Source organism: Carcharhinus amblyrhynchos, chromosome 31 (assembly GCF_965287045.1).
Source record: "Carcharhinus amblyrhynchos chromosome 31, sCarAmb.v2.hapA, whole genome shotgun sequence".
Taxonomy (NCBI): Eukaryota; Metazoa; Chordata; class Chondrichthyes; order Carcharhiniformes; family Carcharhinidae; genus Carcharhinus; species Carcharhinus amblyrhynchos.
The window spans coordinates 15,158,309-15,177,465 of record NC_137354.1 but is presented as its reverse complement, the minus strand read 5'-3'; the positions used below and the strand labels follow the sequence as shown (position 1 = coordinate 15,177,465).

General features: G+C 43.9%; 1 protein-coding gene across 2 annotated transcripts in view; it reads left to right on the top strand.

Moving 5' to 3' along the window:
- Positions 1 to 19,157, top strand: part of spef1 (sperm flagellar and cilia associated 1) — a 39,525-nt gene that overhangs the window by 9,798 nt on the left and 10,570 nt on the right. The window contains exons 4-6 of one of the 2 annotated variants that reach the window (XM_080215723.1): positions 2,440 to 2,479; positions 5,590 to 5,653; positions 17,708 to 17,804. In XM_080215723.1, the coding sequence (XP_080071849.1) occupies positions 2,440 to 2,479; positions 5,590 to 5,653; positions 17,708 to 17,804 (201 nt within the window). Of the gene's footprint in view, positions 1 to 2,436; positions 2,480 to 5,589; positions 5,654 to 17,707; positions 17,805 to 19,157 lie in introns of both variants that reach the window. The other variant, XM_080215722.1, reaches the window with a different exon arrangement.

Here is a 19,157-nt window from a genome sequence, read left to right as displayed (position 1 = left end):
CAAAGAAATGTGTTCTTTGTTCTCCTTTGCATAATACTGCATGTGTATGTTTTCAAATTACCCTTTAATTCCAACAAAAGAAAGCAGCCTTCTGTTCTTACATCACTTGTGTTTTGTGCTAATCATAAAAATTATCCAGTGATTTGAAGTCAGTAATTTGAGTCAAACAGCACAGGTCATTTTCATTGTTTAAAAAATATTCAAATGAGCAGATTATTCCACAGACTTTGCTTAATTTGCTTTGGGTACGTTCTGGTTGCTAATATTTTTGCCCGGCATTATGCAGATTGAATAATCATTGAATCCCTACAGTGCAGAAGGAGGCCATTTAGCCCATTGAGTCTGCATCGACAACAGTCCCACCCAGGCCTTAACCCCAGGTATTTACTCTGCTAATCTCGCCACTGAGTTAACCAAATCTGCCAAGCTAGAATAGTTTATTGGGATAAACATATGTATAGTCATCCAAAATTAACATAGAGATTTGTTCCATTTTTTTTAAGTCATGAAGATGGAAGAGTTTGTGTTGTGACTCTTGCAATGTGATATTTTGCTGAACTTTAGTTAGAAACAGCTATCAGCTTTTAATACAACAGCTGCAAATATGCAATAATAACTGGAAATGCTGGGTAGTCAACATCCTTAATTAGAAAAGGCACATTCAAATTTCAGGTGCATACTCTCAGAATTATTGTTAAAATGCACCTGAATGGTCAACTTGTTGTTTCGCTTTTGGGACACTGATTTATCTGCTCTGCACTCCCAGCATTTGCTGCTTTAATTGCCTATTAGGCTGCAATGCATCCCAAAATGTGTGGGATCTCAAGCCCTGAGTTCAATCAAATACCTAATTCATATTTGCAAATTGCTGCTCACAGCACCTTCTGAATTCAGTTCTGATGTTACTGCAGCTGGCTCTGCCCGCTCACTTTTGTTGTCATTGAGTTTGTCCTACAATGACACAGATAGTGTGGACACAGTAAGAAGTCTCACAAACATAGGTTGAAGTCCAACAGGTTTATTTGAACCCATGAGCTTTCAGAGCGCTGCTCCTTCTTCACACTCATCTTCAGCATCTCCATTTCACAGATAGGGAGAGTAGGGAGAGTGTAGGTGGGAGTGTGGGGGTGATGAAGGTCTGGGGCTTGAGTGGCAGTTGGAGTGTGAGGAGCATAGCAGCTACTGGGGGGAGCATGGTGACTGTGGAAGGGAGAGAGGGGGCAACCTGGTGCCTGGTGTTGGCCAAAGCCAGGTGGCTGAGTGAGAGAAAGGATCGGGGTGTAAAGGTATCTGAGGGAGACCATGGAGAGATCGGGGGGGCTGGTTCACTTATCCTGGTTGACCAAAAAAGATAATTCATCTTCTTCTGAAATTGTTGCCCCATCCTCTTCTGCCGTGCACTTGCACTGACCAGGGCTGCCGCTGCATCCCAGGCGAGGGTGGTGATCTTACCATCTCCTGGAGCGGGAATAAAGTGTGTCCTGCCTGTGCTCCACTCCATCTTGATGAGGCCCCCTCCTCCAAAAAGTAGGGTGCGGGCTTCTTGGCTACCATCCCCTGCAGTCATTGTGGAACAAGTGCTGGGCAGCCGTTTATATGGACCTCCCCAGCGCTTGCAGCAGTTAAGTTGTTACAGGGCGGTTGCATCAGATGGGAAATGTCACAAGTGCGACGTGATACTCATGGGCATAAAAATTATTACTAATGAGGCATAAGATTTGGGAAACACTGTTTTCTCACCAGATCCAACACTCTGCCATTTTTTGGTAAGATTTCACCCATTATCACTATGCCACCACTTCCTCCTCAATTGTGTTTGGACAAAATTTGTTACAAGTTCACCTGGTTGCTGCAGAAACCTCATTCAATAAAACAGTGGTTTCGGGGACACAGCATTGAACAATATTCTCAGGGAGCTATTCCTTAATATTAAATGTCATCAGTTATAAATAGCCATTTGCCCTGAGGAGAATAAGAACATAAGAACATAAGAAATAGGAGCAGGAGTAGGCCAACTAGCCCTTCGAGCCTGCCCCGCCATTCAATAAGATCATGGCTGATCTGTCTTGGCTCAGCTCCACATTCCCGCCCTCTCCCCATAACCCTTAATCCCCTCGCTTATCAAAAACCCATCAACCCGCGTCTTAAAAATATTTAGCGAGGTAGCCTCCACCACTTCAACGGGCAGAGAATTCCAGAGATTCACAGCTATGAAACAATGCACCATTAGTTTCAGAGGGAGTTCTCCTGATCATTTACTGTAACTTCAACAGAGGATCCACACAAATTCTGGAGAAATGAGGTGACAATTACACTGACCAAATTCTTCCCCATAATGTACCACAGCAGCCTGAAGTAAATGCTTGCATGACATTTGAGTACATTACATTTATTTTATCTAATATGTGAATAAATGCTTTTCTTTTGTGTTGGCAGCAGACGGAACATTATAGTACTGGTGCTGACATGAACTTCTTCGGTAAGCTGCTTTCTTACATTCAGTAATTATTGGGTTACACAGCCATTTACACCGGTTTGAGTTATTTGTATTAGCATAGATATGTTGCTATAGGCATAAGTGTGCTTTGATAGGAAGAATAAAGAAGCTGAAAATGATTCAAATCGAGAAAGACTGCAGAAAGTTATAACACGGAAGGATTTGGGGATCCTTGTGCATAAATCACAAAAAGCTAACATTCAAGTTCAGCAGGTAATAGGAAAGGCAAATGGAATTTTGGCCTTTATTTCAAAAGGAAATGTAAAAAAAGAGAAGAGTTTCTAAAACTATTCATGGTACTAGTTAGACTATAGTTTTGGTCCCCTTATAAGGAAAGAACTGGCATGGGAGATAGTCCAGAGAAGGTTCACTAGTTTGATCCTGAGTTTGGAGGGATTTTCTCATGAGGAGAGGTTGAGTAGGTTGGGCCTGCACTCATTGGAGTTTACAGGAGGTGACTCTATTGAGATTTACAGGATTTTCAGGGGGCTTTACAGAGTAGATGCAGAGAGGTTGTTTCCCCTTGTGGGAGAGCCTAGGACCAGAGGGAATCATCTCAGAGTAAGGGGGTCACCCATTGAAAACAGAGATGAGGAGAAATGTCTTCTCTCAGAGAGGAATGATCCTGTGGAATTCGTTATTGCAGAGGGTTCGAGAGGCTGGGTCATTCAGTATGTTGAAGACTGAGATAGATTTTTAATCAGTCAGGGAGTCGAGGGTTATAGGGATAAGGCAGGAAAGTGGAGTTGAGGATCATATCAGATCAGCATGATCTCATTAAATTGCGGAGCAGAGTTGATGGGCTACTTCTGTTCCTTTGTGTTAAGCATGACTGGAGAATTTTTTTAAAAAAAACTACCTCTATTCTCTGTTATGAAACTAAATCTTGAGTTAGTAATATTGTGTTGAAGAAGGAACTTCTGGAACCTCTGAATAATCAATCAATAATCAATAAATAATCAATCTGAATAATCAATCAATCAGTTGTTCTGCGTGTGTGTGTGTGAGAGGCTGGTAAAACTGCATTCATTGCTGTCAGTAGTTACTGATTTTGTGACCCCAGCCCCTCTCCTAGCTGCTGTTCTTGTGGTGATATTGTTTGCAAGACAGTGTAAGATATGGAATATCATGATTTTGAACCCACAGCAGTGAAGGAATGAGGTCAACATTCCAGTCAAAGAATAAAGAACAAGAATAAAGAAAAGTACAGCACAGGAACAGGCCCCTCGGCCCTCCAAACCTGTGCTGATCATGATGCCCTAACTAAATGAAAAAAATCCTTCTGCCCTTACACAGTCCATATCCCTCTATTCCCTCACTATTCATGTACCCACACAGATGCCTCTTAACTGTTGCTTCCACCACCTCCTCTGGTACCACAATTCAGGTAGCCACCCCTCTCTGTGTGAAAAACTTCCCTCCGCACATCTCCCTTAATCTTTTTCCCTCTCACCTTGAGCCTGTGCCCTCTTGTAATTGACACTTCCACCCTGGGCAAAAGCCTCTGGTTATCCAGCTTGTCTGTGCCCCTCATAACTTTGTAGACCTCTGTCAGGTCTCCCCTCAGCCTCCGTCTTTCCAGTGAAATGGAGGGCATTTCTGCCATTGCCATCCCTGAGCCTTGAGCATGCGGAATGGGAATTGTGTCAAAATGGGCTTGGTAAGTTGTTTATGTTTAAATAGAATGAATGGCACTGGAGGATATCTCTGGTACCCCCGCCGTACATCATTGGAAGTGATTGGCTGAGTCTAATGGGAGCTTAAATGTTTTCCTTGGAAGCACCTGTTTAGGATAGGAGTTCAGTGGAGGCTTTGGGAAAGGATCTGTTAACATCTAAATATTCGCAGCATCAATATTAATTCTTCAGGGATGTCTACAGCAGAGGCTTTATTCAAACAGAAATAGATGTCTGAAACATGTCAGTGATTGGAATTAATAGTGGGGATCCATCTTTAATATGCTGTCACCTTCCCTAATTAGACATGACAGTGATGCCTTGTCATATTTTGTAATGTTGTATAGCTAAGCACTGACGGAAAGGAAATGTTGCAACTCTATCAGCTGCGAAAGTAGCAAAATGTCATCCTTTCCTCAGTTTATTTATTAGTGTCACAAGTAAGCCTACATTAACACTGCAATGAAGCTATTACGAAAATTCCCTAGTTGCCGCACTCTGGCACCTGTTCGGGTACACTGAGGGAGAATTTAGCACGGCCAATGCACCTAACCAGCACATCTTTTAACTGTGGGAGGAAACCTGAGCACCCGGAGGAAACCCACACAGGCAGTGAACCCAGTTGAGAATTGTGTGAGGCAGCAGCACTAACCACTGTGCCACTGTTTTTCTGTCTTTATCCTTGGCAAACCTTTGCAAGACCTAATGTTCGATGCTAGTTCCTCGCCCATTGCGTTGACAAATGAAACACAAATTAACAGGATTTCCTTTCATATTAATCAACAGAGCCTGAATCTGCCGGAATTAATGGTCTCAAACTGGATAAGTCAATGGTCATGTCTGACTAATTTACTCAAAGCTTTTAAACTGCTGCAGTGACTCAATAGCTTTTTCTTTCTTTACCAACTTAACTTTCACGTTATAACCGCAATGCTCTATAAAATATTAAAACTACATTGCAGAACCACATTGTGGGTGGCACAGTGGCAGAGTGGTTAGCACCGCTACTTCACAGCGCCAGGGACCTGGGTTCCATTCCCGACTTGGGTCACTGTCTGCAAGTTCTCCCAGTGTCTGCATGGGTTTCCTCCGGGTGCTCCGGTTTCCTCCTGCAGTCCAAATGACGTGCTGGTTAGGTGCATTGACCATGCTAAATTTGTCCTCAGTGTACCCGAACAGGCGCTGGAGTGTGGCGACTAGGGGATTTTCGCAGTAACTTCATTGCAGTGTTAATGTAAGCCTACTTGTGACACTGATAATTAAAACTTAACTTAAAACTTGCAGGTAACCAGGAGTACTTAATACGCAGGAAACTAGTGCTGCATTATCTTCCTATATGTGTGTGACACGAATTGTTAGAATTAAGGCAAATCGAAGTACACATTCCACACAATGTTATTCTATTTTGTTTTCTAGATTACGCACCACCTAACATGCATCAACCCCAAGCGGAAATGTGGTACAACAGTCAGAAGCAAAGGTAATTTTAAATGTATGTTCTAGTTCCGATTGATAAGGCCCATCACCTATTCTTACAGTCAACAGAATAGGTAACCTGTAAACATTTTAAATCAATCTTTGTGATCAAGATTATGCATAATTGGAGAGAAGATTTGAACAATTGTCTTTTCACCTCTGTATTTTAAGTTTGATTTTGACTATGTGCTATTGTTATCTGTAAGGGCCTTAAATATATCTTGGCAGTTTCACTCCAGTTTCAAGTGAAATCTCTGATTTGTAATTTATCATTGCTAAGTTGCATGAGATATAGAAATAATGGAGTAGTTGATTGGGGTCTTCTGGTGAGGTAACATTGTTGGGAAATAGAGAGAATTTTAGCCGGCATCTATCTGATATTGGATCTGACCCGTGAGTACTTAAATGTCAAAATGTGAGAAAGTTGTCTGCTTCCAAATATTTGCATCTTTAGCTGCAATCTGGACAAACAAGTGCTAAAGACAAAATAAAATCTGTTCACACGGTGCCACTCTGAACCATGCTGCCAATTCCCTGGGGCAGGCAGTGCTTCAAGCTACTGACCTGTGTGCCACATTTTTCAATGATATCAATAGGGAACCCCATGAAGTTAGCGTCCCATTTGCCTGCCCCAGGAATTCATGCAAGGTTGTGCGTCCCTCTATCAAAGTTCTGTATGTGTACCAGCATCAGAGTGAACCTGTTTAACCTAATTTCAACATGTATGTAAGCTATAACTATTCAGTATACTTTGTTAATACTGACCCTGTTTTCCTGGTCACACATTAAATACTAGGGTGTTCTTCTAGTTTTCCAGCCAAAATTCATCCATCAACCAAGAGCAAATGAACTGCTCACCTTCCTCATGGTGTTGGACATTTTGATTTGTGCAGATTGACTGCTGCAGTGCTAACATTACAGCAGTGATCACACCTCCAAAATAATCAATTGCCTGTCAAACACTTTGATGCGTCCCAAAGACATAAAAGGCAATATACAAAGGCACGTTCTTTCTTTCTATTTTTGGTTAGACTCAAGAAACAGTTCTACTCATTCAGCAGTTGTCTTTTATGCGCTGGTAATAAGACGCTGTGAGGTTGTGATTATTAATCACTGCTACTAGGAAGGAAATGAGCTGGTCTTCTGGCCAGCTGGTTCCTATATGATTGCTGCCACCTACGCTCGATCTTCCTCCCTGTTCACTGCGGAACTTGCCATTCCCCTCTGACGTTGGATTTAGTTTTGTTGGCCTTTGCAACTGATGAGGTATACTTCAATGTGCGTCAGTACTGAGGCCCACCTGCAGCACTAATGATCTGTTTCTCCAGGCTATCAAACAGACAATGCTCACTCTAGCAGACACCTTGATTTGATTTGATTTGATTTCTTATTGTCACATGTATTAGTATAAGTGAAAAGTATTGTTTTTTGTGCACTACACAGGCAAAGCATATCATTCATAGAGAAGGAAATAAGAGAGTACAGAATGTAGTATTACAGTCATAACTAGGATGTAGAGGAAAGATCAACTTAATGCAAGGTAGGTCCATTCAAAAGTCTGACAGCAGCAGGGAAGAAGCTGTTCTTGAGTCGGTTCATATGGGACCTCAGACTTTTGTACCTTTTTCCTGAAGGAAGAAGGTGGAAGAGAGAAGGTTTGGGGTGCATGGGGCCCTTAATTATGCTGGCTGTTTTGATGAGGCAGCGGGAAGTGTAGACAGAATCAATGGATGGGAGGCTGGTTTGTGTGATGGATTGGGCTACATTCACAACCCTTTCTCGTTCCTTTCAGTCTTGGGCAGAGCAGAAGCCATACCAAGCTGTGATACAACCAGAAAGAATGCTTTCTATAGTACATCTATAAAAGTTGGTGGGAGTTGTAGCTGACATGCCAAATTTCTTTAGACTTCTGAGCAAGTAGAAGCATTGGTGGGCTTTCTTAACTATAGTGTTGGTATGGGGGGACCGGCGCAGGTTTTTGGTGATCTGGACAAAAACTTGAAGCTGTCAACCTTTTCTACTTTATCCCCATAGACAGGGGCATGTTCTCCTCTGCACTTCCTGAAGTCGATGACAATCTCCTTCATTTTGTTGATAATGAGGGAGAGATTATTGTTGCTGCACCAGTTCACCAGATTCTCTATTTCATTCCTGTACCCTGTCTCATCATTGTTTGAGATCCGACCCACTACAGTGGTGTCGTCAGCAGACTTAAAAATCGAATTGAAGGGGAATTTGGCCACATAGTCATAGGTGTATAAGAAATATAGGTAAGGGGCTGAGAACACAGCCGTGTGGAGCACCGCTATTGAGGATGATTATGAGGGAGGTGTTGTTGCATATCCTTACTGATTGTGGTCTGTGAATTAGGAAGTTCAGGATCCAGTCACAGAGGGAGGAATTGAGGCCCAGGCTGAGTGCTTGCAATGTGTGTGACGGTTTTGTGTTTGTCCCTGTTTCTGTGTGAATGGTTGGAGGTGAAGGCCCAAGAATAGGATAGGAATAGCCTTGGATGTTGAGAACTTTGCTGTCCTCTATAACCTCTCGATCTTCTTGCTTTGGAGAGGGTACAGAAAAGGTTTACCAGGATGTTGCCTGGCATGGAGGGCATTATCTATGAGGAGAGGTTGGAGAAACTTGGTTTGTTCTCACTGAAACGACAGAGGTTGAGGGGTGACCTGATAGAAGTCTACAAGATTATGAGGGGCATGGATAGAGTGGATAGTCAGAAGCTTTTTCCCAGGGTGGAAGAGTCAATTACTAGTGACACAGGCTTAAGGTACAAGGGGCAATGTTTAAAGGAGATGTACGAGGCAAGTGTTTTACACAGAGGGTGGTGTGTGCCAGGAACTTGCTGCCGGGGGAGATAGTGAAAGAAGATATGATAGTAAGTTTTAAGAGATGTCTGGACAAATACATGAATAGGATAGGAATGGAGGGATATGGTTCCCGGAAGGGTAGGGGGTTTTCATTCAGTCGGGCAGCATGGTCGGTGGTGCAGGCTTGGAGGGCCGAAGGACCTGTTCCTGTGCTATAATTTTCTTTGTTCCTTGTTCAAAGTATTCTCGATCTTCAACAATTAAATTTCAGGGCCTTCTTTCAAATCCATCTTTTCCTTCAAACAAAAGAGTAATCCTGGGGCATTCTAAGGTTTAAGGGATTTTATGGAAGACAGAAGGTTTTTTTATATCCAATTCAATCCAATAAAAGTCCAATTCAAAGTCTCAATAAGTGAGACATTCCAGACCCAAGCTGACAAGACAGACAAGTCTGTTCCTGTCTTGGGCTTGATCTACATGATCCAGGCTGTTTGGAGCAGGCATTGCACCTCCTCCAGGCTTGATCTCATTTGCACCTTGGCCAAAAGGCCTAGATGCCATTTTAAAAAATTACTTCAAATGAAACCTCAGTGTAACCTCACAACTTCAACCAAGTGCAGCACAGAAGTAGTGTAGTTCATTCTGTATAATAATGAATGTAAATCCATCACACATCTTAATTCATTAGATAATCACAGAGAGAGATCACCATTTGATCCATCTTATTTCAACCATCCATTCGGGTTGGTGCCTAGTGGTATTATTGCTCGACTATTAATCCAGAAAATCAGCTCATGTTCTGGGGACCCGGGTTCGAATCCCACCATGGCAGATGGTGGAATTTGAATTCAATAAAAAAAATCTGGAATTAAGAATCTACTGATGATCGTGAAACCATTGCCAATTGTCGGAAAAACCCGTCTGGGTCACCAATGTCCTTTAGGGAAGGAAATCTGATGTCCTTACCTGGTCTAGCCCACATGTGATTCCAGATCCACAGCAATATGGTTGACTCTCAACTGCCCTCTAAGGGCAACTAGGGATGGACAATAAATGCTGGCCTAGCCAGCCATGCCTATTTCCCACAAATGAATTTTTAAAAATCCTCTATTTCCCCTAATCCATTATCTGATAGTTGCTTAAGTGGTTCCTTTGTCGATATGAATATCCACTCCTTGTAATGATCACTAGGAGAAAGTTCACCTTTTAAAAGTTAATGTTTATTTATTAGTCACAAGTAGGCTTACATCAACACTGCAATGAAGTTATTGTGAGAATCCCCTTGTCACCACACTTTGGCGCCTGTTTGGGTACACTGAGGGAGACTTTAGCACGGCCAATGCACCTAACCAGCACGACTTTGGGAGGAAACCGGAGCACCTGGAGGAAACCCACGCAAACATGGGGAGAACGTGCAGGCTCTGCATAGACAATGGCCCAATCCAGGAATCCAGGTCCCTGGCGCTGTGAGGCAGCAATGCTAACCACTGTGCCACTAGTTTGAACTAGTTTTGTGTCCCCTTTCCTACATTTGAAAGTCAATTTAAAATAATATTTGGTTTGGTTTCTCCATTCTTCTAACAATTGATTATATCTCCATGCAATCACCTCTCACACGGCCTTCGGAAGAGTCCAAATATTTTCAGGCTTCATTCTTTTAACAAGAGAGATTGGGTTTGTGACTCTTCTCTGCACTGTCTCCTGTACTTGTTTCATGTGGAGCTGAACAATACTCAAGATGGGAACTGGCCTGAACATTGTACAGTTGATCATTGCTCCTGACCTGTATTCTACTGTTCTAATAATTTAATTGAAATTCTGATCACTCTGCTGCTTGCTGCACTCCATTAGTCGGATGTGTTGGGTTTGATGTCTTATCAAGTCTGCTAAATCTCTTTCAACTCCCTCTTGCTAATTTAACAGCATTCACAACTTGTGTTACCCATTTTCTTCTCATAATGTGCACTGCGCTTACATTTAAAATTTAAACGTTGATCTGTCATTGCAATCCTCATGTACATTTATTGTTTAAGTACTGTGAAGTGCTATTCAGTAGTAGCATTTTTTTAAATTCATGTGGGACATGGATGTTGCTGGTAGGCCAGCATTTATTGCCCATCCCTATTTGCCCTTGGAGAGTCAACTACATTGCTGTGGCTCTGGAATCACATATAGGCTAGACAAGGTAAGGACAGCAGATTTCCCTCCCTAAAGGACATGAGTGAACCAGATGGATTTTTCCGACAATCGACAATGGTTTCATGGTCATCAATAGATTCTTAATTCCAGATTTTTAAAAAATTGAATTCAAATTCCACCATCTGCCTTGGTGCATTTCGAACCTGGGTCCCCAGAACCTTAGCTGAGTTTCTGGATTAATAATCTAGCGATAATACCACAGGTCCATCGCCTCCCCAATTTGTGTTGTATCGTTCCCAATAAACTGCATGTGAAAAGGGAAGAGTGCACAAAACCAGTAGCAAATCCCCATCCAATTTCTCTATCCACAAGGGAAAATAAAATGAGGTGGGATGTCTGACGGGCAGCCTATCCACTACCATTTCTCCATGCCGCCCACCAAAGTTTAATTTCACCCCATCCACGCTCATGTTGACTGACTTACCTGTGTATTCTCTCCCAGCTTTCTCTTAAACATTTAAAGACATTTTTCCAGTCTCACTAAGATACTTATCATCTTTTCTGATGAAAGGTTTGAGATTTGAAATTTTGTATCTGGTTTATGGCTTCCTGTTTTTATGATTTTGTGGCTTTTACTGCACTTTTGTGCACCACTCTGATGGAGCTTACTATAAGAACATAAGAACATAAGAAATAGGAGCAGGAGTAGGCCATCTAGCCCTTCGAGCCTGCCCCGCCATTCAATAAAATCATGGCTGATCTGTCGTGGCTCAGTTCCACATTCCCGCCCTCTCCCCATAACCGTTAACCCCTTCTCTTATCAAAAACCCATCAACCCGCGTCTTAAAAATATTTAGCGAGGTAGCCTCCACCACTTCAACGGGCAGAGAATTCCAGAGATTCACCACCCTTTGAGTGAAGAAGTTCTTCCTCAACTCCGTTCTAAACCGCGCCCCCTTTATCTTGAGGCTGTGCCCCCTAGTCCTACTGTCCTTTCTGAGCGGGAAGAGTCTCTACACCTCTATCCTATCCATCCCATTCATCATCTTATATGTCTCAATGAGATCTCCCCTCATTCTTCTAAACTCTAACGAGTACAAGCCTAGTTTATTCAGTCTCTCCTCATAGCTCAACCCCCTCAACTCCGGCATCAGCCTAGTAAACCTCCTCTGCACTCCCTCCAAGGCCAAAATATCCTTGCGTAAGTACGGCGCTCAAAACTGCACACAGTACTCCAGCTGCAGCCTCACCAATGCCCTATACAGCCGCAGCAAGACCTCCCTACTTTTATATTCAATCTCCCTCGCTATGAAGGCGAGCATCCCATTCGCCTTCCTGACCACCTGCTGCACCTGCAAGCTGGGTTTTTGCGACTGATGCACAAGGACCCCGAGGTCCCTCTGCACCGTAGCATGCTGCAGTTTTTCGCCATGTAAGTAATAATCCTTCCTACCATTATTCCTACCAAAGTGGACCACCTCGCACTTGCCAACATTAAATTCCATTTGCCAGTTCCTGGCCCATTCGCCCAGCCTATCTAGATCCTTCTGTAGACTCTCCACACCCTCCGCGCAATTTGCCGTTCCACCAATCTTGGTGTCATCAGCAAATTTCGACACCATACACTCGGTTCCCTCCTCCAGATCATCTATATAAATAGTAAATAGCTGAGGCCCCAGCACCGACCCCTGGGGCACTCCACTAGTCACCAACCGCCAATCCAAATAGCACCCATTGACCCCCACTCTCTGCCTCCTATTTGACAACCAATCCTCTATCCACACTAACACCCTACCCCCAACTCCATGTCCCCTGACCTTCTGCAATAACCTCTTGTGAGGTACCTTGTCAAACGCCTTCTGAAAATCAAGAAAGACCACATCCACTGCCTCTCCTCTATCCACCGCCCTAGACACATCCTCATAGAACTCCAGTAAATTTGTCAGACACGACTTCCCTTTAACGAAACCGTGCTGCGTCTGCTCTATCAAGCAATTCCCCTCAAGATGCCTCGCTATTTCCTCCTTGATGACGGATTCTAACATTTTACCTACAACAGACGTTAAACTAGCTGGCCTATAATTCCTTGCCTTTTGCCTGGCACCCTTCTTAAACAACGGCGTAACATTAGCCGTTTTCCAACAGCTAACTTCTTCTGTTTTCGCCCAATCTTACAAATGAGGTAGATTTTGTTATTCCTTCAAGGGATGGAGGCTTTGCTGACTTGGTCTATTTGTCTAATTGCTCTTGAGAAGATTGTGGTGAGCTGCCTTCCTGAACTGCTGCAGTCCATGTAGCATAGGTACACTCACAATGCTGCAAGGAAGGAAATTCCAGGACCCAATCATAATGAAGGAATGGCAAAATATTTCCAAGTCAGAGTAGTGAATGGCTTGGAGAGGAATTTACAGATGATGATGTTCTTAAGTATCTGCTGCCCTTGTCCTTCTAGATGATGGAGGTCATGGGTTTGGAAGGTACTGCCCAAAGAGCCTAGGTAAGTTCTTGCAATGCACCTTGTAGTTACTGTTCATCAGTAGTGGAAGGATTGAATATTTGTAGATGTGGTGCCAATCAAGCGGGCTGCTTTGTCCTGGATGGTGTCAAGCTTCTTGAATATTGTCGAGGCTGCACTCAGCCAGGCAAGTGGAGAATATTCCATCACACTCCTGACTTGTGTCTTTTGTATTGTGATCAGGCTTTAGGGAATCAGGAGGTGAGGTACTCACCACAGGATTCCCAGCGTCTGACTTGCTCCCCTGGCCATGATATTCATGTGGCTATTTCTGTTTCAGTTTCTGGTCAGTGGTAATCCCCAGGATGTTGATAGCGGGGGATTCAGCGATGTTAATGCTATTGAATATCAAGAGGCAATGGTTAGATTCTGTCCTATTGGAGATGGTCATTGCCTGGCACTTGTGTGACATGAATGTTACTTGTCACTTGTCAGCTCAAGCTCAAGACATTGTCCAGGTCTTGCTGTATTTGGACATGGATTGCTTCTATATCTGAGGAGTTTGCAAGTAGTGCTGAACTTTGTGCAGTCATCAGCAAACTTCTGATTTTATGATGGAAGAAAGGACATTGATGAAGCAACTGATGATGATTGGGCCTAGGACACTACCCTGAGGGTCTCCTGTAGCGATGTCCTGGAACTGAGATGACTGACCTCCCACAACCACGACCATCTTCCTTATTGTTCGGTATGGCTTCAACCAGCAGAGAGTTCTCCCTCAATTCTCATTGACTCCAGTTTTGCTAGGGCTCCTTGATGCCATGCTTGGTTAAATGCTGCTTTGATGTCAAGGGCAGTCACTCTCACCTCATTTCTGAAATTCAGCTATTTTGTCCATATTTGAACAAGGCTGTAATAAGGTCAGGAGCTGAGTGCATCCAAAGAGAATGTCCATGAGCAGGTTTTTGCTAAGCAAGTGCTGCCTGATAGCACTGTTCATGAGCCCCTTTTAGGACTTTACTGATGATCGAGAGTAGAGTGATGGGGCAGTGGTTTGGCCAGGTGTGTGCAGAGGACATATCTGGGCAATTTTCCACATTGCTGGGTAGATGCCACTGTTATCGCTGTGCTGGGACAGCTTGGCTAGAGGTGTGGGAAGCTCTGGAACACACGTCCTCAGTACTGTTGTCGGATTATTGTCAGAGCCCATAGCCCATTGCAGTATCCAGTGCCTTGAAATCATTTTGAAAGATTTCAAGAGTCCAAATATAGTTCTGCAGCACAAAATCTGGAAAGTAACTTCACCTTTTGGAGCTTGCCATTCTGAATGTGTGAACACATTTGTGTTAATTTGTACTGGAAAGGTATCCTGTGTCAGAAGGTCTTGTAGTGCAGTGGGTAGCGGTCCCTATCTGTGAGCCAGAAGGCTTGGGTTCAAGTCCCACTTCAGGACTTGATGGCCATGGAAGCTGTTTCATAACATGGCCAAATAGTTTGGTTAGCAGCCTGTAAATCTTTCAAATGCCTGATGGCAGGAGGTATGAGTGGGAGGGATTCCTAGTCAGCTATACTGCAGAAGGTAGCGGCAAACCACTGCAATACTTTGCCCAGTATAATCATGAGCCAATCCAATGGAAGTCCATGGTTGACAATGTATTCTTATGGAATGAGAAGGAGGAACATCCTATGTCAAGAATGCTTCCATGGGTGTAAGAGTTATGAAAAAAATAGCAGAAACCAAGTGAACAATAATATTACAAGGCAATGGCAAACTGCAAAGGTTATAACAGTTATAGAGTCCAGAACTGTATTTCTGCTACATCATCTTCATTCAGTAATCCAATGGTATGTTTGCAGTAATAGAATCATAGATTCCCTACAGTACAGAAGGAGATCATTCGGTCCATTGAGTCTGTACCGACCACAATCCCACCCAGGCACTACTCCTGTAACCCCACACATGCACTCTGCTAAAACCCCTGACATTAGGGTCAATTTAGCATGGCCAATAAACCTAACCCAACATCTTTAGTCTGTGGGAGGAAACCGGAGCACCCACAAGAAACCTCGCAGGCACAGGAGAATGAGCAAACTTCACACATAGTGACCTGAGGCCGGAATTGAGCCCTGGCACTGTGAGGCAGCAGTGCTAACTACTGCACCACTGTGCTGCCCACAGTGATTGGTTGACTTTTCCATGTCCCATCTGTAATTTATGGCCACTGTGTTTGAAAGCAGCAATCTGCATGAGAGATGTGGAGGCATGACCCATGGAACCCAGCCCTAATATCAATGACTTCAAGAGTACAAGAGTAAGGGAAGGATAGCAGACAGATAACAAATATAAAATCAGGACAAAAACAAAAACCAGCCATAAATAATCATCAATAGCTGGCCTCACTGTTCTTGTGCTAAAGAGCAGAGGTGGTGGGGAAGGAGGGTGGAGATTGGCTAAGTTGCTGCTGATATTACAGATGTTCCAGCTGCCTGATGTCGAATAGGTTGCTGCAGTGTTTAGCTCGGGATAATCAGCATTTGGCTAATGTACCACAGAAGCACGGAGAGGAGGTTTGGGGATGCAGTAACGGGAATAAATGAGGGAATAAATATGAACCTCATTTAGCAGCTGAACATTTCCATACAGGCACACTGTGCTATGATATAGTAATCACACAATCGGCTCACTCACTTGTGCACAATGGCCCAATGTGCAATTTATTCTGAACAGAGCTTTGGAAAATATAGTAATTATTAGTTACTTGCTACAATTTATCACAGCCTACTACAACTTGTCTTACGCAATAAATATCAAAGATACACACACACACACACACACACACACATACACACACACACACACACACACACACACAGAGTCAATACTGGAACACTCGGACCTGTTATCCACACACACACTGGCACACACACTAACACGTACGTGCATATACACACACACATAGGTGCGCACAACACACACACACACACACACACGCTCACACACGCACACTCATGTAGAAATAGAGAGAGAGAGATGAATAACTGACTGATGTAAAGTTTTACAATCAGTAACCTGGAAGATGAGAATAGTTAAAACACTAAGAAGCATTCAATTGCAGTCTGACAGGAGAATACAGAAAAGCTGAAAAGCTAATTGAGGAGGAGAAGATTAGGAATTCTCCTCTGCGAATTAAACATCTAACAATGAGGCCAATGAATGTCTATATCAGTAGAAATATGTGCATATCTCAAATATATACCATGAGGCACCAATTGTTGATCAATATCAGTCACGTTTGTGTTTAACAATGTGGACTTTGAAAGGTGTTTTAAACATCTTCTTCAGTTCTCTCTGCCTGAATTCAGCTACAACCATTAGCGACACAATCTCCACCATGGTTAGGGTAAGGAGACAGGTCCCAGATCCAGGGAATCCAGCTGGAACAGGGATCAAGCCCCATGCTTTTAGCCCTAATCTGTCCAAGGAGTCCAAGTCGCTATGGCAGCCTACACTTTTCCATGCATGCTGTAGCCTGGAGCTGTGATGGATAGTGATGGCCAAGGCTCCAATAACCTTCCTTTTCATGGCTGACCAGGAATCTCTCACACTCTTGCCATTTGCCATTGTTGGAAGGATTTACAAGTTGATTCACAACCTGTTTGGCTATGATGTGAACACACTTCTTTTGACCCTCAGGTTCAGGGCCTGAATGTTTCAAATGGTGGGGCCTTGTCTCCCACACATCCCCACTGACTCTAAGTGCCCCGCTGCTATTTCACACTCGAGGGATGTCAAGTGGCTCCAAGTGGGACTTCTGCCAGTCACTTATAGAGGCATAGAGATTTACAGCATGGAAACAGGCCCTCTGGCCAAACTTGTCCATGCCACCTAGTTTTTACCACTAAGGTAGTCCCAACTGGCCGCATTTGGCCCATATCCCTCGATACCTGCCTAACCCATGTAATTGTCTAAATGCATTTTAAAAGACAAAATTAAAAGACAGTCAGATTGTCTGACAGTTCTCCAGTTCCTTTGGTGATGAGAGCTGCATTGGAGGGAGGAGGACGTGAATGGGGTGATAGTGAATACAGGCACCAGAGGCCAAAGTTCAAGGGGTCCCTGGGTAGGGAAGGCCTGGGGAGGGGGACAGTGAGGGAGATGCAAAGTGGAGTGAAGGGACGGGGACAGGAAGATCCAGAGGCCACTGAAGCTGATGGTGGGGGTACCCAGCATTAGAAGGGGGCTTCCGATGGAGGTGCATCCCTCTGCCCTTCTCACCCGATTTGTAGATTCTCAAGCTTTCCCCATGTGAGGTCGGTCCTCTTGCCAAGCTAAGCATTGAGGCTGGGTGAAAAATGGCCCTTAGGTGGCCTATAATTGATGGGCAATGATGGGGTTCAATCAGGCCCATGCTTTGCCTTCCCCACAGTAAAATTGCATCTGGGTCAGGGCGGGCGGGATCCCAGAGAGAATCACAAACCTGCATTTTTAGACCCCCCCCCGCCCCCCAGACTTCAGAGTCCACTGAGAGTGGGGTGGGGAGATTCTGGCCCAGATGTTAAAGTACCTCACAAGTATTGTCACAGGAAAGCAGCAGGGTGAACTTGTTTTCTTTTGAATGACCCATCTCCATTTTGTCTGTCTCAGGTCATTTTGTGAGCAGTATTCCCACCTGGATCCTGAGATCCGTCTCTTATTGCAGGAAAAAGAGCAAGCTCTGTTAGCCCTTCGTGAAACTGTTGGGGTAGGTACCATAACAAAAGTGGTCTCATTTTGGCTCATTCTGCCGTATAACATTCAGCTGGTATCATTAGGAATGGAATCCAGCCTCTAAATTATTGTGCATTGTTGGAATCTCCTAAAAAGAATCCGATCACGAGAACATTGTTTGCTGAAAGCACCATGTGAATGTGAAGTCGAGGTTACAATTAAATCAGCCACGATCTTATTGAATGGCAGAGCAGGTTTGAGAGGCTGAATGGCCTACTGCTGTTCCTAGGTCTTGTGGTCATTTGTATTCAGCATGCAGGTATCACGTTTTAGATATAGAATCATAGAATCCTACATTGCAGAAGGAGGCCTTTTAGCCTCCGAGTCTGTACCACCCACAATCCCACCCAGGCCCTATCCCCATAATCCCACCCATTTACCCTAGTCAGTTCCCCTGACACTAAGGGGTAATTTAGCTTGGCCAATCCATCTAACCTGCACATCTTTAGACTCTGGGAGAAACCCATGTAAACACGGGGAGAAAGTGCAAACTCCACACAAACTGTGACCCAAGCCGGGAATCAAACCCAGGTCCCTAGCACTTGAAAGCAGCAATGTTAACTATTGTGCTACCATGCAGACCTGCAATGTAGCAAGCAACATTCAAAGCTGTGACGTAACTTTAAGAAGACAAAGGCTGGAATTTTCCAGCCCTTCCCACCAGTGGGATCCTCCAGACCCACTGATGGAAAACTACCCCCCAACCTCCAACCCGCAGTGGGCTTCCTGGTGGTGGAGGATGAGCCACGCAAAACCCTGTACATATCAGCAGGACTGGACAATCCCACCATTGGACAATGGAGCACCACATCTGCTATTGGAAAACAGGCAATGGGGGCTGGAAAATCCCGCCTGATTTCTACAGAGCAGCCAAACACTCAGAAGGTGTCTCTAATAAAGACAAACACACTCTGAAGGAACAGCCAACAAAATAAAAAGTGAAATCCTGCAATAGAATCATTATTGTATTATTCAAAAATCATAAAGCTTGTGTTGGTGGTAGCATAGGCCTAAACAACAGGCCCGTTTCCTCACCAGAAAATGCAGCCTGCATTGAATACGAAGGTAGAGAGTGTATACTTCAGATATACGGGGCACTGAATCTTGCCTGGAGTACTGTGTGCAGTATTGGTCTCCTTATTTAAGGAAGGATTTAAAGGCATTGGATGTAGTTTAGAGAAGCTTTCTTAGATCTGGGATGGGCGGGTTGTCTTATGAGGAAAGGTTAAATCGCCAGAAGTTAGACGATTAAGAGATGACTTAATTAAACTATATAAGATACTGAAGGGTCTTGACACGTGGATGTGGAAAAGATGTTTCCCCTTTG